The sequence below is a fragment of the Dendropsophus ebraccatus genome, unplaced genomic scaffold, assembly GCF_027789765.1.
Source record: "Dendropsophus ebraccatus isolate aDenEbr1 unplaced genomic scaffold, aDenEbr1.pat pat_scaffold_884_ctg1, whole genome shotgun sequence".
Classification (NCBI taxonomy): domain Eukaryota; kingdom Metazoa; phylum Chordata; class Amphibia; order Anura; family Hylidae; genus Dendropsophus; species Dendropsophus ebraccatus.
The window spans coordinates 47,591-68,460 of record NW_027210484.1 but is presented as its reverse complement, the minus strand read 5'-3'; the positions used below and the strand labels follow the sequence as shown (position 1 = coordinate 68,460).

Genomic DNA, 20,870 nt, shown 5'->3' with positions numbered 1-20,870 from the left:
ATGGAGCCTGTACAGCAGGGGTCTCAAACTCGCGGCCCTCCAGCTGTGCAAAACTACAATTCCCATCATGCCTGGGACAGCCAAAGCTTTGCTTTGGCTTGTCCCAGGCATGATGGGAATTGTAGTTTTGCAACAGCTAGAGGGCCGCGAGTTTGAGACCCATGCTGTACAGTATATGAGACACGAATTTTTGACACATATGAAACACATAATTTTTTATTATAAATCTGTATTCCATGGAAAGTTCTGTCCTATAGTATGTGCATTCATCAATACAGTAACAATAACAACAATTATATACATGACAAATAACAACTAATTTACTCATAAAAAATGGAAAAGGAAAAAAAAAACATATCCAATAAAAAATAATAATAATCATAATAATACTCAGGAAATATCTAGTAAATAGAAAACCCAGGAATAAATCTGATAAATAGAAAAAGAAGAAATAGCAGCTAAATCATGAATAAATCATCACAAAACTGAAAGCATATAATGGGAATATATTTTATATTATATCAATAATACATCACATATAATATAAAAGTAAAGAATTATTGATTATACACAAATTACACCTAGATTACTAATGGGTAAAAAAAAATCTTTATTCACAGCATTTGTATTCATCAACATTTTATTTCCTTATAGAACGCACAAAAACTCCCAGGGATATAAAGTTTTAAAATTAACATTTTAAAGATTTTTCACAATTTTGGCCACCACTGTATAGATAATAAATATCCTGATTAATATACTGTAGAATTAATAGTAAAGACCTCCAATTACTATTAATAAATAGAACAAAACTTACATATAATACTTTCATCCGGCACTTTGTACTGTTGGCTCCTCCTGGCGGCTCAGTGCTTCCCTCTCAGAATCTCCATCCTGTTCAGCCTCCTGATCCCCATGAAACAGAAGAAGCTTCCAGTGTTCCGGGGCTGTTAGATGTAAGAACCTGCAGAGTATCAGACACATGAAGGTGCCCTATACTGCTATAGAGCCAGAAGAGGCCATATTTATATCCTGTACATACTGAGAAGCTTCATCCTAATCGTCTCTGGGGAGATTTCTGGGCCCTTGTCTCCTGTGTAGATATTACCCATCTATTCCCAGCCTGGAAGGTCTATGGGATGATGTTCTCCATAGAGCCACTCAGCACTTAGGACTAGAGATGAGTAAACCAAACTTCCTGACCTGAGATTCATTCAAAAATTTAAAGTTAATGCAAAAAAAAAAAAGTTGATTAAGGAAGAAACTACATTTTTTGAAAGTTCCTCCGAAATGGATATTGCACATGATGGTTATTATGTTATTTATTATGATAATTTATTCAACACTCATAGTAGAGATGAGTGAACCAAACTTCCAGAAGCGAGCTTTGTTACGAACTTTGCAAAAAGTTTGCAACCGAACCATATTTTTTGTAAAGTTCGTAATGAGTTTGTAAAGATGTCTGCCGCACATGTCGGTACAGTACAGTGAAATGGGTGGGTGAAAGGGTATTAACCATAATCCCTTGTAGCTGTCCAGTCGGCTGGAGACCACCCCCCTGTGATGTCACATTTTTCTCCTTCAGTATTTATTCAGGAGTGTTCTGTCAGTCCGCCATCTAGCTTACAGTATGTACAGTGTGCAGAAAACACATATACATACAGTATTCAGAGAGCAAGAGAGAGAGGGGGGGGGAAGAAAATAAGTAAGAGGTGGGGAAGAGATAGTCATGGAGGGGCAAGGTTTTAGAAGGTTCATTAGTTATAAGGGAGAGAGAAAGGAAAGTGTACGAAAAGCAGCAGTGGAATCTGTGTAGCTGGGATATTTTCTGCAGTCACTAAGGGCCCTATTCCACGGGCCGAGCAACGATGCTAGATCGGCGCTCGTTTACTGGGCCTATTCCATGGCCCAGCGTGTTGCCACATCACAGATGATAGGGTTGACGGGGAGGCCCCAGATCCCGTTGCAATGATGCAGTGGCAGTGTCAGTGTCAGCCAATAAAGTCACCCAGTGAGCAGTCAGGGATATGTAACGACCTTTACCGTGCTTACTGGTCCATGTGTCTGTAGACGGATGGACCTTGGTGGACACAGATGCAGCCAACGGGCTTCAGATATTTTCTGCAACGTGCTGGGCCCGGGCAGGGACAGCTTTTCTTTCAGAGAAATGCCTGCTAGGCATCTGATACTAGGGACATGCCAGGGCGAGGATGTGGTGGAAACCATCTGTGTCCACCAGGCAACATTTCCAAAGCTAATAGCCTAGCAATGCCTAGTTTTTTTGGTTTGGGATGGTTGGGGTGAAAGCATTTCTTATGCTCCCACATCTGGTACACAGAATGCTGGCTGCCGGACTGGCAGCCTGTATGGCGTGTAGGTCACACTGATGGTAGGAGAAGATGTCAGCCATGTTGGTGGTGATGGGGAGCGGCCAACAGTATCTTTGAGTGGAGATGGTGCTTGGTCGTGCTGCACCGACACATCAGCAGAAGAGGGCCGCTTTGGCTTGGAAGTGGCGGTGGAGGCAGTAGATGTCACGGTAGTTTGAAGCCCAGGACCTGTGTGGCCTTTTCTCTCCGAGCCGCTATTCCCACAGAAATTCATGCTTTCCCTGCATGTGCCTGTTCATGCTCGTGGTACTTAAACACTTTTCATTTTTTCCTCTACTTACGCATTGCTGGCAAATGCGACATATCACCTCAGTCAGAGAATCAGAGGCTTGATCAAAAGAGGCCCAGGTTCGGGACCTCTTAGACGGCTAAACCTAGTACAGGTCTCCCCGCTGTCACTACTGACCTTGGCTGGCGATTTGTGGTTGGCTGAAAGATAGATATAAGAGGGTTATTGTTAATGGTGTATATTCCGAGCAGAGATTAGTTACAAGTGGTGTGCCACAAGGGTCTGTTCTGGATCCTATTCTTTTTAATATGTTTGTAAGTGACATAGGAGAAGGATTGATAGGTAAAGTTTGTCTGTTTGCTGATGACACAAAAGTGTGCAACAGGGTTTGATATTCCTGGAGGTGTCAGTAATATGGAAAATGATTTAGCTTTGCTAGATACGTGGTCCAAACATTGGAAATTGAAGTTCAACGTTTCCAAATGTAAAATAATGCACTTGGGGAGGAGGAATCCTCTGTTCGAGTATCACATCCGCAGTACTGTGTTGGAAAAGACTTCAGAAGAAAAGGATTTAGGGGTAGTGATTTCTGACAGTCTTTAAATGAATCACTAGTGCAAACAGGCGGTGAGAAAGCAAATTGTATGCTGGGGTGTATATAATGGTATGCTGGGGTGTGTACATATATATATATATATATATATATATATATATATATATATATATATTATATTATATTGTATGCTGGGGTGTATAGCTAGAGGTAAAACCGGTAGGAAGAGAGAGATTGTGATCCCGCTGTATATATATAATGGTATGCTGGGGTGTATAGCTAGAGGTATAACCAGTAGGAAGAGGGAGATTGTGATCCCGCTGTATAGAGCTCTGGTGAGGCCACATCTGGAATACTGTGTCCAGTTCTGGAGACCTCACCTAAAAAAAAGGACATTGATATAATAGAACGGGTCCAAGACGGGCTACAAAAATGGTGGAGGGTGTGAGGCATAAACCATATCAGGAAAGACTTAAGGATTTAAATCTGTATAGTCTGGAGGAAGAAGGAAGGGGGGACATGATTGAAACCTTTAAGCATGTCAAAGGACTAAATAGGGTTCAGGAGGGAAGTGTTTTTAATAAAAAACTGAGCTCAAGGACAAGAGGACACAGTGAGAGGTTATCTGGGGGAAAAATAAGAAACAACGTGAGAAAATATTATTTTAGTGAAAGAGTTATAGATACTTGGTACAAACTTCCAGGAGATGTAGTTGGTAAATGTACAATAACTGAATTTAAACATGCCTGGGATAAACATATATCTACCATTATCATCTACATCATCATATATCTACTGATGATGTTCTTGCTTGTATGTTGGCCGGACCGCTGGAAGCAGTGCCTTGTGCACTACCTCTATCTTCCCTTCCTACACCTGATATTGTTCGCCTACCACAGATAGATATGAAATCTTAGATAGAAGATCCAAAAAAAAATATCAACAGATCTACCCACTCTAGATAAATCCATGTACACAAATTAGATGTACGATTAATTACTGTATAACAGATGTCAAGTATTTTGTATTTCTGGTGACTGACAATGTTTTTCAGCTGATAGGAATACAGCTGTAATTACTAAATAAATGCACGTACACAAATCAGATGTACGTTTAATTACCTTATAACAGATGTCAAGTATTTTGTATTTTTGGTGGTGGACAGGAGACGTTTTTTAAGCTTATATGAATACAGCTGTAATCACTAAACAAATGCATGTATACAAATGAGATGTATGTTCAATTACTGTATAACAGATGTGAGCAGACCAAAATACACTTTTGGGCACTATGTATAAATGGGCAAATCCAATATGCAATATGCAATGCAATACCCAAGCTAAGTATTGCTGTGATGGCAATGCTGTCTTTGGACAGGAAAATGCTTGATGCAAATATGCTAGTCTAACCTTGCTAAACACCCCACTAATCTCACTAATCTCAGTAATCTCAATACCTATCTCAGGAATATCACTAATTTCACTATCTATCTGTCTGATTGAAATGCCAGCATGCAGCATGCAATGAGACATTGAGGGAGCACTCTATCCAGCACAGTGAGTGAGCTGAAAATGGCATCCAGAACGCAGCACAGTGACTCTTTTATGAGATGGTCATGTGATTTTAGCAGCCAATGAAACCCCAACACCTCTGCAATGACACTTCTATGTGCTCTGCACTGATTGTCTGGCAAAAAAAGGCGCTCAAACGCTAACTGAAATGAACAGTAAAATGTTTGGTTTGGTTCGAGAAATTCAAGATGTTCGACTTGAACCTAACTAACTGTCCGATCAACACTATTTAGGAGTACCTGACATCATGATAATCATGATGCTAGAAAATCCCAGGTCCAGTCCACCGTGCAAGGGCAAACACTAAGGTAAGCTTGGGAACAAAGTGGGATAGCACAGGTGGTGGGGTGCCATAGGGAGAGTAGTCTGGAGCTGTTTTTCAGTGGTGGAGGAGAGGTAAGTTATTGGGGAAGAGCACATAACAGGCAATAAAGGTGAGTTGAGGGGACTGTATGATGAATCTTTCTCTGATTTTGCTAGTCTTATGTATGGTAAAGTCCTCATTAAAGTTAAGAAATATGGGGGAGGCAGTAGGGGATGCAGAAGGATACATTTTTTTTTTTTTTACTATCAGAAGATTTCCAGCATCAAATGCACTGCGCCTATTGAATCCCCATCCAAACTACAGTACAATAAGCCAAACTGTTGCTTAGTGTCATGAGGTTTCCTGAGCAGAAGCAGAATGTCTGGCACACACTGCACCAAACCTTTTGATTATGCCTGAAAACCCCTTTGGTATTTAGCACAGACAGTCCTGGTATGTTTTTTTGTACTCAACAAAGAAATGAAATACTTTAGGAAGAAAACAATGAAAATTAACTTGTATGTGTTTTATTTTCTTTCATGTGGCTCAATGCTAGACACTGTCTGATAGATGGTGCCCATTAATAAGCCAAGTCTTAGTGTTAGTCCATATAATTGCTAATGCCAACCTCCCCTCCTATTGCTTCGGTACCCAACACCACAGGGAAAAGGCAGGTACGTACTGTTTCTGAGGTAGTAACAGGCTGGCATTATTAGGCTGAACAGGTCCAATATAAATAGTTTTTTCTTCAGTATTGTCTAGCTGTTACTAATTAGTATTGTCTGGCTGGCTACAGCCATAACCAGCCAGATGCAAACTAAGTATTAACAGCCTGGAATTACCAGAATGGGAAAAGCCATTTATATTGGCCCTTGAGAGCCTCATAATGCCAGCCTGTTACCATCCCAGACACAGACCTCCATTTTTGTTGATTTATGTCCGATCTTCCCAAAACCCTCGTAGCATTGTGTATTTAGTAGAGATGAGCAAATCACTCGAAAGTTCATTTCCCGAAGTTCGCGAATATTCGCCTCAGATAGTTTGGCTTCCTCTAATGTGTATATATTTGTATATCCATAAGCTAAAAACTAGAAGGGGGAGGATTGTCTTTGCCTCCTTGGTTTGATCTTTATGGACACTACTGGTTTTCCTGATTTATTACCATGGTTCTGTTAACATTGCCTGCTTTATGTATGATCCCCATAATTAATCATTAGGTCATCTGTCATAAAGGCTTTGATTCTAAGAGAATTACAAAATATTGTGCAGGACCCTTTGATAACTTAGCGCCATGGTCAGCAGAATGTAAAACCCAGGCCTAGATTTCTACATCAATTCTAGCACCTGAGACGTTTATAAACGTTTTCATGTAAAGAATATCATTATTCTTTAGACTGTATATAATGGGGTTGATCAGAGGGGTAAATACAGTATATAGCAGGGAGAGGATCTTACTGATGGTCGATGAGTTTTCCCTTGTCGGAAAAACATAAACACCGAACAGAGTCCAGAAAAATGTGGAGACCACAATGAGGTGGGAGCTACAGGTGGAGAAGGCTTTCTGTCTACCGGTACTGGACGGGATCTTTAAGATGGTGACAATAATTTTGGCATAGGACAATATGATTATTATTATAGGAAATAAAGTTAATGGAATGCCCAGTAAAGAGTCTTCCAGCCGAACATTGTAGATATCAGAACAAGAAAGTTTTACAATAGGCATGAAGTCACAGAACAAATGGTCAATGATGTTTGGTCCACAGAAGTTCAGCATTAGTATTGGTGTGATAAGAAATAACATAATCCCATAAGCAGCCAACCAAGAGATGACGGACAATATCACACAATGTTTAGTTGTCATGATGGAGAGGTAATGGAGGGGATTACAGATGGCCACATATCTATCATAAGACATCACTGTAAGGAGAAGACATTCAGATACTTCTGAGGCACCAAAGAAGTAAAACTGAGTCATACAACCCATAAAAGTCATGGATCCTCTATAATATAGTAGAACATGAAGCATGTTGGGGACAATACCTGAGGTCAGCAGGAGGTCACTGATGGAGAGCTGTGAGATGAAGAAGTACATTGGGTTTTGGAGGATTTTACTGGTGGACACCAGGGTGATGATCAGGAGATTCATGAATATTGTAAACCAGTAAATCACAATGAGCAGAGAGAACATTAGAATTCTTATATTCTGACTGACCTGAAATCCTAAGAGGATGAACTCTGTGACAGCTGTCATACTAGTATTTCCCATTGTATACTCAAAATTGAGGTGTTCCATGTGGCTGTTATGGGGATCTGCGAAGAGAGAGGGTCCAGTCCAGGCTGATGTTGTCCTCATTGTAGTTGATGGGGAGAAGCTGCACAGGGATAAGGTCTTCACAAGAGCTAGAATGTCAGAAAGAAAAGGGAAAATGTATCATGAAAATAAAATTGAAGTAACAGAACTTCACATTAAAGATGGAGATGAGCAGATCAAACTTACTAAACTACCGAAGTTCGTTCTGAACTTGGCAAAAAGGCTGGTTCCCTTCCAAATGAAACTTTTTGCAAAGTTTGGAACAAGTTTGGAAAGATGGTGTCTGCACATGTAAAAAAAAAATGGGTTTCTAACCAGTCCACGCTCTCCAAGTGTCACTCTCTTGCTCGGCCAATTACCAGCTGAGATGAGACAGCATTGTGGACATTGGGTTACTGTGCTGTCTTTCTTAAAATCTGCCCAGCCAATCGCTGGCTGTGGTACTGTCCAGTCTCAATCAGTGATTGGCTGAATGGGATTTGGAGGCCGGAGGGGGGGGGAGCACTGGGAACAAAGGGAGCACGGACGGGTAAGTATAGACAAGCACATATTTTTAACTGCACTGAAACAGTTAAACAATTGCAAAAGTTTAGCTGTTTTAGTGCGGTTCGTTTGGTTCAGATGAATCCAGACTTTATGTTAAAGTTCGGCAAAAGTTTGCTAATCTCCAGTATTTAGCAGCATATAACATTGACCATAATGTCATTCATCCTTCATCTTTTCTATAAATTCCATAAATCCATTAAATGTCATTTAACTTAGAAAGAGGAGTAACACATAAATCATATAAAAGTAATCATAATACAGTTCTATATACAGTATAAATAAAATGCAGTATAAAAAGCTATGCTGATACAGCAGTGGGGAACAATCTACAAGGAAACATCTCTGTAAGGCTTCGCTTCATTGCCTTTTGATGAAAATTTTATGTTAACAAAGTTTTTCAAATGATGCCACAAATCTTTAGGATTTGGTCATTCCAGTGAATGTCCTTTGCCTTGAGCCTCAGTTTGTGTGGAAAAGAGATGGCAGCATGGGGAAGAGATGAATACTAGATGGCAGTGTTTTTTAGAAGATGATGTCTATGTATTTTTTGTTATTGATGTTGTTTATTGCACCTTCAAGCAGATGAAGAAGAGTGAAGCCATCTGCTGACATACTTGGTCACATCGTAATGTTTCTTGGGTTCTTTGTCTTCACCTTAGAACAGTTAGATGTACAGTATTTTTTGTTCTATCCAATGTCCCACATACAGTATATTAACACATCGGTCTCACATAAGGATATCCGATGTTCATTAGTCTAAATACATTTCTTCCACAGATCTTTTGTCCGCTTTGTTCTATAGCTCATGGTTTTCACTGCAATCTGAATCCTACTTCTATGTCTAAGCCATCCAAGATCCCTTACTCTTTTTGAACTGACAGAAACATCAGCTGAATCCACTTCTGGTGGCCTCTGGTGACCTTCTTCCTTCTGTAATATGTACAGCAGCTTTATTTTACATGTAACTTTGTGGAATTAGCAACCCCCCCCCCCCCTACACACACACAAATTTTATTTTATTTTATTTCACATTATAAAAAAAATATAAACATAATATGAAATATTGAGATTTAGCTACAGAACAAAATTTGTAACCTTCAAATTCAGCATAAAATAACAACATTCACAAAATACTATGATCCTGCATGAAATGGGCATCATACAGAACATTTGTGGCACCATTAGAAAACTATTGTAGTTTCTAGAAGTGTGTACACCTATACAAACCGAAAACAAACTCTAGGACACTTCCGTAACCTGGCTGAGGAGAAAGATCCTGGTGCAGACACAAAGTACATGAGGTGGCAGGGAGTGAGGTGGGTAAGTATACATTTTTCTCTATTTAACTGCTCCTGATCAAAGGCAGAAAAGAAATTCTCCCTTTAACTTAAACAAAGGAAAGGTAAGACTGTACACGTGTAATGACATCACACATGACACTAATATTTAATAAAACATATAACACTTACATCTGTTTTACAGATGAGGATGTGTCTGGTGGCGGCTCAGGGCTTAACTCTCAGAATCTCCGTCCTGTTCAGCCTCCTGATCCCCATGAAACAGAAGAAGCTTCCAGTGTTCCAGGGCTGTTAGATGTAAGAACCTGCACAGTATCAGATATATGCAGGTGCTGTTATGTATGGTCAGTGGCAATCGGTGGAACAGACAGAAAGACACGGACAGTAAGTCCTGCGCTGTCCCCCTCCCCACGCACACACTGTTCCTGCCTACTTGCCACCGACATCCCTAGGCAGCTGTGGACAACCACGAGGACGGTACCTGCTCTGGTATAGATGGTACACAAAACACAGACAAACACAATAGTTCAGAGTGGACAGACCGGGTCAGCAATGTCAGGCAGAAAAAGTACAAAATCGGATTCCAAAGAATAGTCAGAGTCAGGTGGTAAGATCGAGGCGGGCTGCAAACAGGAAGAGTCCGAGAACAGAAGCCAAAAGGTCAGAACCAGATATATAGAACAGACAATAGCACAAGAAGGCAGAGACTAGCTCAATAACCAGCAAGGGGTATACAGCCTGGGGGTGTTATATAGGAAGCCAGGGTTCTGGTCCAGAATACAATTGGACCATCCCCCTGATCTCCGAACCACAGGCACCTGACCACAAAACACATCCACTGGCAGGAAGACCTGAAAGTCACAGAAAGAATCACAACAAAGATTAACCATGAAGTGGTCAGGCAGAACTCAGCAGGAGAAGTTGGGTGTGTCTATGAGACGAAGTGACAGACAAAATAAACCAGTGTTCAGATTAATGCAAAACAAAACTCAGAAACAGAGCACAGCACGAGCTGAGGGACACATCAAGCTCCGCAAGTCCTGACAGATGCCCTATACTGCTATAGAGCCAGAAGGGGCCATATTTATATCCTGTATATACTGAGAAGCTTCATCCTAATCATCTCTGGGGAGATTTCTGGGCCCTTGTCTCCTGTGTAGATATTACCCATCTATTCCCAGCCTGGAAGGTCTATGGGACAATCTTCTCCATAGAGATGATCAGTATTTAGAAACAATCATGTCATTTCTGACAAAGTTCTTTGGAAAACCACAACTTTCTGTATACAACAAGTCCAGTAACTTTTTTTTCCAGGTTCTGTACAGATCTTCTCTTTTCTGGTTTGTTCTCCACAGTTTTCCTTACGTGAAATGTTCACATTTACACTTTATTAATATTAAACCAGGACTAGATGTAGCCTAAGTTGGCTATGCTGAAATGATAGTTTAATAGCAGGTTACATTAGCTGCATCCTTGGTCTTGGCAAACCGACCTGAGACCTATCTAGTAGACAACCTGCTTGGATTTTCAGTGGTATGAATTAGAGTTGGTGAGCTGGCAAAGCGCTGCTGCAGTGTCTTTAGGGTGGTCCAGTCAGTGGGTTTTTTTTCTGAAATGGGCACACATGCGACACATCTTGTGGAGCTGTTAAGGCAAACCAGGATACATTTTTAAAAAATGCTGAAACACAAAGATAAAGACGTTTGCCGGGCATGACACATGTGTGAGGTCACCAAGCTACAGAAATCGGTCTAGGCCTCCACTACGTTCACCCAATGTGCCGTCAGGGAAATGTATCTACCCTGGTGGTCGGTGGTTAAGAGGACCTTATCTGTAACTACATTGGTCAGGGCACAGGAGATACACTGCATGACATGCTGGTGTAATGTTGATACGGCAAAGCGTGAAAAATAGAGGCAGCTGGGGATGGAGTACCAAGGGATGGCCGCCTCAATGAGGCTGCAGAATACCTCAGTTTCCACCAGCCTATATAACAAAATCTCCAGGGTCAGGAGATGGGCTATTTTCTTTATAATTTCATGTCTATTTGGGTGGGTGGCAACATATTTTCATTTTCCAAGCTCTGCGGCTCTGCGGTATTGAGAGCTAAATACTGGCATGGGAAACCCTGTTGATTGATGTGGACGACCCTGCAAACAAATGAAAGGTGCAAGGGGCAGGTGAACATGGCTGCTTCTGGGGCAGGTGAATGGCGTGAGGTGCACACGACTTTGTCCTGGGAGGGGGATAGGACAGCACTGCTAGCACTTACAACAGGGGAAAAGACTGTGGTGTCATCTGCAAGCACTGGTTGGGGACCATGGCCTTCGTTCCACCTAGTCGGCTGCTGCACTGACATGTGCTGGATCAAGCTGGTGGTGGTCAAGTTTTTAGTAATGGCTCCCCTGCTTATTTTTGGAAGTCACAGAAAAATGCGCCTATCCACTGATTTTTCTTTAAAGCACCACACCAACAAAGAGTGACCCCTCTTCACAGTAGCTTAAAGCAAGGGGGTGCTCCGGCAAGGGTTTCGGGAACCCTCATTTTAGACGACCTTCTCCCTCTGGCCACCCCACAGCCTCTTCCAATCTTTAGCAGTGATTCAGTTTTCTCCCTCTCTGAACCACTGTGTTTGGTCGCCTCACCAGCAAACCACATGGGGTCAATCATCTTGGTGTCCAACTCCTCCTCTTCAAAATCCTTGCCCAATTTGTCCGCCTTACTTGCTGATCTAGCAACCACCTCACTGATTGACAACTGTGTCTCATCATCATTGGACCTACCCTGACACAAAGGAAGTTCAAAACTTTGGGCACCAGGAAGCACAACCTTCTGCAGGGACTCCTGAAGCATTGCTTTAAAATCATGGAAGAGACCTGAGAATAGTCCCAGGAAGTCTACCAGGTTGGAATCAGTCCAGTGGCTTTGAGTGGCCCAGTTGGGAGCAAAGGACTCAGCTAGAGGATTGACACTTCCAGTTTGTTGACTAGGGACATCAGACAGCGCGGAAGACTGTGTGGTTGACAAATTGCTGGAGGCGTTATCTGCCACGTCATTACTTGGTCATGCTGCTCTGGATCCATTAGCGGTGTAACACAAGACTCTGCTAACTGGAAGATGAAGTCAAGGATCCTGGTCAAGCTTCCCAATAGTCTTTCCCATGTTTTATGTTACTATCAGATTAGCACACACAACCTTACTTTTTTTAATGCTTACTCCAATCATACAAATTTTAGTTCGGTACATTTCAGAGGTTTTTTTTCCTTAACCCCGTTTGTCCCATGGTAAAACTGACATGTTATACATGTTCCTCAAGTCAGTTAGATTACAACTATAGGCAACTTATAAAACTTTTAAAAAATTAAAACCTAAACTAAATGTGTTTAAAATGTCTCTATTACCCTCCTTATAACGCTTTTATTTCTTGGTCTATGGGGCTACATAGGGTGTCATTTTTTGTGACATGATCTGTATTTTCTATCGCTAGCTTGCTTGCATGTATGCAATATATATATATATATTTTTTTCTTTGGTGCACTGAACCTGGAGGCACTGCAATACCAGGTCAATGCCTGGAGAGGACAGAGCAAGCTCTTTTTCCAGCTCCCTGTTCTAAAAATCCATTTAATATAAGGTCCCCAGATAGGGGACCTTTCAGATATTAAACTGATAAGAACAGATACTACACTTGATCTTAGCCAAAAGGCCGAGAAGCGATGTAAGTATGGCACTTTTTGATGCTTTTTATTTCCATTATTGCAGATTTAATGTGACGAGAGATGGGCGATCAGTGAAATATTAAAATTTTCGAATATCGAGTCGAGTAGACTCAACTATTCAATCAAATATCGAATCCCATTAAAGTCTATGACAGAAAAATGCTCGACACTTGGAAAGTCGCAGCATTACGCCACTATCACAGCCTGTCTACAATACACTCCAAACACAATATAACCTCAAACCCAAAAGAAACATTTTCATGCAGCCCTTTAAATCACGTTGCCTATGACAACCACAGATTGTGTAGGCAAGGAGGAAATCAAACAGCACCCACCCCTAATTGTCATTGTGTGTGTGTGTGTGAGGCGTCCTCTTTAGATTTTCAAAGTCATCTGCCACTTCCATATACCCTTATTACACATACTGTAAGGCAGTGTGGGTCTCATGGCACACAAGGAGTATACAGCCGTATACCCTCTCTATGACGTATTAGAATGGCTTGCAGCAGGAAACAGGCGTTAGACTTTATGTTGCGCACAGCACGCAGAACAGTAGTAGCACACTTTTATTTTTGGCCTTGGCACACAAGGAGTATACAGCTGTATACCCTATATACACAGATACACTGCAGCCTATTCCTCACAGTGAATATACTCCAGCTGTCTGTCTGAACACACCTATGTGCTTGTGCTGCTAGCCGGTTTAATATCAGTATATCTTTAGATAAATGTGTTCCTTCTATAGCTTTAGCTCTAACAAGGGCTTTTGTGGGTCCCTCCTGCCTAATATCACCTAATAACTAACTCACTCTGCTACACACTGTCTCCCTGGCTGACACCTAACTCACTCTGCTACACACTGCCTCCCTGTCTAACACCTGACTGTCCCTGCTACACACTGTCTCCCTGTCTAACACCTGACTGTCCCTGCAACACACTGTCTCCCTGTCTAACACCTCACTGTCCCTGCTACACACTGTCTCCCTGGCTAACACCTCACTGTCCCTGCTACAGAGTCTCCATGTCTAACACCTGACTCTCCCTGCTACACATTGTCTTCCTGTCTAACATCTGACTGTCCCTGCTACACACTGCCTCCCTGTCTAACACCTCACTGTCCCTGCTACACACTGTCTCCCTGTCTAACACCTCACTGTCCCTGCCACATTCTGTCTCCCTTACACCTGACTGTCACTGCTACACGCTGTCTCTCTGTTTAACCCCTTACCATCTCTGCTAAACACTGTCTCCCTGTCTAATACTTGACTGTCCCTGCTAAACACTGTCTCCCTGTCTAACACCTGACTGTCCCTGCTACACACTGTCTCCCTGTCTAACACCTGATTGTCCCTGCTACACACTGTCTCCCTGTCTAACACCTGACTATCCCTGCTACACACTGTCTCCCTCTCTAGCTCCAAGTCTCATCTGAAAACAAATCTCAAATCCACTATTCTATAACTGTAAAGGTCACATGGTTTAGCCAGCCAATGAATGTAGGTGATTTTCTATCACTGCCTGTGTGCTCCCAGTGCCTGTCCCCCTCTCCCCCCTGCATAGTTATTGGTTAAAAAAAAAACAAAAAAAACAGTGCAGCCGTACATCGTATACTTTCCATTGTACGTAAACTACGTAAGTCTCCGGCCGCTTATCACGGAACGCACTACGGCCGGAAACTTACGTAGTGTGAACATAGCCTAAATGTGATAATTTAACAGTTCAGGTGATGTGGAGCGAGGAAACATGCTGTATTTATTTACTTTCTCTAATTTATAACTACACTGATCTCTCAGATATCCATGGCCATGCTGCAGAATCAGATGCAAGATACTGCTGCAAAGTGGAGGAGGAGCCTGGATAGCATGGCGGAGTAGAGCTCCGTACAATGTGCGGCTGAACGATCCGATGCGGCACTGAGCGGCGTTCCCATCCCTCACTGAACCAGCACGGAGTCGGCTGGCTGCTGCTCTCATAGAGATCAATGTACATATGCTTGATTACAGCGTTATTGCGGCGCAGAGCCCCGGACTGGCCAGAAGCACAGATTGTCCCTCCCCGATCAGTCCACTAGACGTTCACTACTGATGGGGTTTTTAGGCCATTTAAATTCTGCAGTTTTGAAAGCAGTATCTAAGGGCCCTATTCCACCGGACGATTATCGTTTGCATAATCGTTAACGATTAACAATCTCAAACGACCGCTATTGCGAAAGACCTGAAAACGTTCACTCATTTCCATGGAACGATAATCATGACTTATGATCGTAATTGCGATCGTTTTTACTTCGCTATTTATTCATTATTGCGTTCGTATCTATTGGGAACGACCGAACGATGTCTTATTCAATGCGAACGATTTGCGAACGTTTTGCGTACGAGCAACAATAAAAATAGGTCCAAGTCTTATAAAGCGATCAACGATTTCTCGTTCGGTCGTTAATCGTTAACTGCATTTCAACCGAACGATTATCGTTTAGATTCGAACAATTTAACGACAATCTGAACACCCAACACCCAACGTCGTTAAGGGGCTAAGTTACCGGGTAATAGGAATGAGAGGGAATTTTCCTTCAGGCTTAAGGAATTGAATAACAATAATTATAATGCTTGAAAAATCCTTAAATTGCAATCCGTATTCTTCTTCCGGTTCTTCCAGCCATTCTTCTGTGATTAATGCAGCCCAAACCGCTTTACGCACAGACTCCGTTCAAACTGTGGTTCGAAGCCCTCGGCGGTGACAGGTGTGCTTTTTTTTTTTGTTCTGATCAGATTTGTCGTTTTTAAGAAATTTACGTTTAAGGACCCCTAATTTGCCATAGGAAATAATGGCCACTCTCTAACCGCTAACCGCCAATCACAGTACAAATGCAAATAGCTAAAATCTAGCAGCCAATAGAAATTCTAAGGTCTTTTCAGTCAATGCCCGACAACATCCACACAGTCACATGTCTACTATTGGCCAATAGAAGATGGAAGGTCCTTAACGATTTTGTCTCACTAACATGAGTAAGATTGTCATGGTAACCGAGCAATGTGCTTTACCATTATAAGTAGCAGAGTTCAGTCAGTAAAGTCGCAAAGCTGAGCTAGCCCAACACCCGCACTATGTAGCAGAGCTCAGCCAGCCGTATAGCAGAGTCGATACCCGCACAAACTAGCAGAGCTGAGTCAGCCATGTAGCAGAGCCGACACCAGCACTACGTAGCAGAGCTGAGGCAGACGTATAGCAAATTTCTCTTAAAGGGACAATACCCAAGCCGCTCTTATAGGGACGGTACCCAAGTCGCTCTTACGGTTCAATATTGTTTATATTGATTAGATTTTTCACGTTTTTTTTACATACATTCAACACAAAACAGAACAGTGTAGGTATGCATGTACATTGTTCAATCATGGAGAGCAGATACACATACAAATAATGAACATGGAACAAGGAGAGAAACACTGAACAATCCAGCTGAATAATAGTGTCCTCCATAGTGGCTTATGACATAGTGTCCATCAGGTTGGATAATGTGACTGCTATTAATGTTCATCCAAGCAGTCCAGAGCAATTATCTTGGTTAGCGAATTATGGGGACATGCTACCTACATATCCAACAGATTAAAACAACTTACATACAGTTAAGTAGGAACTTTTTTATCATGTACCTGTACATTAGGCATTTGACCTTTTTTGTCCGATCCTCCAGCACCGTGTTATGTTTACCCAAATCGCTCTTAAAGGGACGGTACACAAGTCGCTCCTAAAGGGACGGTACTCAAGTTGCTCTTAAAGGGATGGTACCCAAGTCGCTCTTAAAGGGAGGGTGTCAAGGGTTAAAGTTTCCCTTAAAGGAAAGTCACTGTTAAAGGTAGACTCTTTTCAAGCACTATGTATTCTCATCTTCCTGGGTGACCAGGAAAATCTGGTGGCATATATCACAGAAAAGTCTCACACTATCTATCTATTTATTATCCAATGGGGTAAATATTAATTTAAATGGGGAAACATAATAAATTGTTAGCTGGTAAGTGCAGAAGAAGGGAAAAAAGAAATGAGCAAAGTTATGTTCAGCATGGTCACCAAACTTTATTGTAAAGTTTGTGTTCGTCCCAACCAAACTTAAAATTGAAATTTAGTGGATGGCCGTCATTTGATGGCAAATAAAGGCCATTTAAAAAAAAAATAAAAATCTGTTATTTTAAAATGGCGGCCATCCGCTAAATTTTAACAGTGTGTGAACATATAGTTTTTGTGTTTTCAATCCACTCATGGTTTTGGTTGCAAAATAATGGCCAAAATACTGAGCAAAAATACTGTGTGGGAACATAACCTTAAAGTGTATCTTCCGCATCAGTGGTTAAATTCTCTTATACGGAAGGTCGGTTCACCATGGATAGTGCAGACGATAATGCATTATCACCTGACCCATGGAGACTGGACCTTACGGATCATCAGAAGTCCTGGTGTTGATCCCGAAGGTCCGATCATTACAGGTACAAGGTGGAGGTGAGGAAATGTATTTACCGCTCCAGTCTTCTATATGTCTTCACTATTGCCGCTAACCAAATGAGGTGGATCTGCAGCAGCTGATTGGCTGAGCGGCAATAGTGAAGACAGATATTAGACTGGAGGGGTAAGTATGATTTCAAACCAACAGAGTACAGTCTGAATTTAACTCCACACCTCGGTAACTACTTAATTCTTCCATTGATAACCACTTAAAGTGACACTGTCACCCCCTTTGTGCATTCTGACATCTCTACACAGGTGTAAAGGGTAAATTTAGTGTTTTTCATACCTTATTTCATATCATACGTCGTGGTGCTTGTTCAAGTAAAAAGTCGTCTTTTATCAACTGCAGATTGTATTAAGTGGGCGTGGCCTCGCGGCATTAGCGCCACTTAACCCCGCCCACAACGGCCCGGTTGGCCCCGCCCCCTTGGCGCCCATTGGTTGTCCAACGTAAAGGGGGTGGGGTCTAGACCTTTCTGCCAGCCTGTTCCAATGGCCGACGAGGGGGCGGGCCAACTGTGCCGTTGTGGGCGGGGTTATGTGGCGCTAATGCCGCGAGGCCACGCCCACTTAATACAATCTGCAGTTGATAAAAGGACACTTTTTACTTGAACAAGCACCACGACGTATGATATGAAATAAGGTATGAAAAACACTAAATTTACCCTTTACACCTGTGTAGAGATGTCAAAATGAACAAAGGGGGTGACAGTGTCACTTTAAGTCTTCCATTGATTTCAATAGGGGTCATTACTAGAGATGAGCGAACCTGGAGCAGCTGGAGTCCATCCGAACCCGAACTTTCGGCATTTGATTAGCGGTGGCTGCTGAAGTTGGATAAAGCCCTAAGGCTATGTGGAAAACATGGATATAGTCATTGGCTGTATCCATGTTTTTCTGACAACTTTAGAGCTTTATCCAAGTTCAGCAGCCCCAGCTAATCAAATACTGAACGTTCGGGTTCGGATGGACCAGGTTCGCTCATCTCTACTCATTACATGAGCAGTCGAGCACTGAAAAATTTGTTTATGTGTCCATGTAAAGTCTTTTTAATATCATTATTCTTTAGACTGTATATAATGGGGTTGATGAGAGGGGTAAATACAGTATACAGCAGGGAGAGGATCTTACTGATGGTCGAGGATTGTCTTCTTGGTGGAACAATGTAAACGCTGAATATAGTCCAATAGAATATGGAGACCACAATGAGGTGGGAGCTACTGGTAGAAAAGGCTTTCTGTCTACCAGTACTGGATGGGATCCTTAAGGTGGTGACCATAATTCTGATATATGAGACCACAATTACTATTATAGGGATGAAAATCATTGGAAAACTTAGTAAAGAAGCCTCAAGGTGGACATTGTAGGTGTCAGAACAGGAAAGTTCTAGTATAGGAAGAGTATCACAGAAGAAATGGTCAATGATGTTGGGTCCACAAAAGTTTAGCATGAGTATTGGTATGAGGAGAAATAGCATAATAGAAAAAGCCGCCAACCAAGAGATGACGGACAATATCACACAATATGTACTTGTCATGATGGAAGAGTAACGGAGGGGATTACAGATGGCCACATATCTGTCATAGGACATCACTGTGAGGAGTATAGATTCAGATGCTTCTAAAGTCGAGAAGAAATAAAACTGAGTCATACAACCAATAAAAGTAATGGCTCCTCTATTATATAGTAGTATATGGAGCATGTTGGGGACAATGTCTGTAGATAATAAGATGTCAGTGATGGAGAGTTGTGAGATGAAGAAGTACATTGGGGTGTGGAGGATCTTGCTGGTGGACACCAGGGTGATGATCAGGAGATTCATGAACATTGTAAACCAGTAAATCACAATGAGCAGAGAAAACATTAGAATTCTTATATTCTGACTGACCTGAAACCCTAAGAGGATGAACTCTGTGACAGCCGTCATATTGGTCTTCTCTGGGGGTGTACTTACTATAGAGGAGGCCCATGTGGCTGCTATGGGGGAATTGGAGATAGAAGGTCCAGTCCAGGCTGATCTTGTCCTCATTGTAGTTTATGTGGACAGCTTGCACAGGGATGAGGTCCATCAGCTGGAATGTCAACAAGAAAGGGAAAAATATTCCATAGAAATAACAGAGGCAGCAGGATTTCTTATTCTGGATGATTTGGAGGGTAAATGGTCTTCCTTCTCATGGGGCTCCTATCCACTATGAATGCATCTTGTGACTGAAAATCTCTGTACATCTTTATGGTCATTAGAGAAAGAGAAGAAAATGAAATGAAATCACTAACCGCAAGTCATGTGACTTCAAGCTACCCAATGTACTCTATGTGCACCCACATGCAGGGCAATATTAACAGCCGCTGCTGCCCTAGGCACTAAACCCGAAGATGCCCCATTTTGGGGAGTGTGATTTTGGCTACATGCATTTCTCTTCATGTAGAAACATTGTCTAAATCGTGTTTTTAACTGCTTAAAACATAAACTTTGGGTAACACCGCCATATCAGACCTGACCAATACCACCAGATGTGTCCACTCTCATCTCATCTATAGAGAATCTATTTAGTTATAATGTGGGGCCATAAGCCTGATTGTGTTTAATTAAGTGTAAAAATCATATAAGTCTATGAGACTAGGCACCAGAATTGTTATCTACATAAGGCTTTCTGACTCTTCTGATTATGTCAGGAGAAAGCTGTCATGAAAAGCTTTCCTAAATTTATCCAAGGGAAAGGTGACGTTGGACACATCTGTGATGGGTATGTAATAACTGCAGCAATTTATTTTGATGGATTCCACTAGCCATTAGACACATAGCACCATGAAGGCAGATATGGAGAAATGGAGGATAGGGGTAGACACTAATATCAAACTCCAGGGCACCATACCAGAGTTATTGGATCCTTTTTAATTGCCGATTTATGCACAATTTCTCATTAAAGCAGCTTGGCCATCCTGTGCATCCCAAGACCTGGAAATAGACAGAGCACACAGAGCCTGAGGCACCTGGATTTGTGATGAACAACTGATGGAATAATCTAGGATGATTGGTATCCTGTCGTCACCACCCCACCAGATTTTACCAGACAGTTGTTGCCTATAATGACAGCATTATCCATACGATTAAAACATTGGAGGATGGATGACAACTTTTGCGTCAATGGAACATCACTAGTGATGAGCGAGCATGCTGGTCCGAGCTTGGTACTCGATCGAGTATTAGGGTACTCGATGGTACTCGTTACTCGGATGAGCATCTCGCGATACTTGAGGAAATCTCATCATCCGTTTCCTGTAAGTTTGGCCGCTATTTCTCAGCCAATAAACATGCAGGAGACTCTTTGGTACATCCTGCGATGACGTGGGACCCATACATGTCGATAGCAGCGATTGGTTGGCCAGATCAGATGACCCTGCCATTTAAAACTGGGCGCCGGCAGTGCTCGCTTCAGACGCATGCTGTGAGA

The 20,870-nt window shown here is 42.0% G+C and overlaps 2 protein-coding genes and 1 non-coding gene across 3 annotated transcripts; all 3 read right to left on the bottom strand.

Annotated features, from left to right (window-relative positions):
• Positions 1-6,365: 6,365 nt before the first annotated feature.
• LOC138780861 (olfactory receptor 10A7-like) lies at positions 6,366-7,400 on the bottom strand. The gene has a single exon (XM_069956743.1). It carries the CDS (start codon positions 7,398-7,400, stop codon positions 6,366-6,368), a length of 1,035 nt encoding a protein of 344 aa, XP_069812844.1.
• A 5,329-nt stretch (positions 7,401-12,729) lies between these two features.
• LOC138780862 (U2 spliceosomal RNA) lies at positions 12,730-12,920 on the bottom strand. Its single transcript, XR_011361358.1, has one exon. It is a non-coding gene; the product is annotated as a U2 spliceosomal RNA (small nuclear RNA).
• Positions 12,921-18,412: 5,492 nt separating this feature from the next.
• LOC138780859 (olfactory receptor 10A7-like) lies at positions 18,413-19,447 on the bottom strand. Its single transcript, XM_069956742.1, has one exon. It carries the CDS (start codon positions 19,445-19,447, stop codon positions 18,413-18,415), a length of 1,035 nt encoding a protein of 344 aa, XP_069812843.1.
• Positions 19,448-20,870: the final 1,423 nt, after the last annotated feature.

Coding starts and splice junctions, on each gene's coding strand:
- LOC138780861 (XM_069956743.1), bottom strand. CDS start 7,400: ATGAGGACAACATCAGCCTGGACTGGACCCTCTCTCTTCGCAGATCCC.
- LOC138780859 (XM_069956742.1), bottom strand. CDS start 19,447: ATGAGGACAAGATCAGCCTGGACTGGACCTTCTATCTCCAATTCCCCC.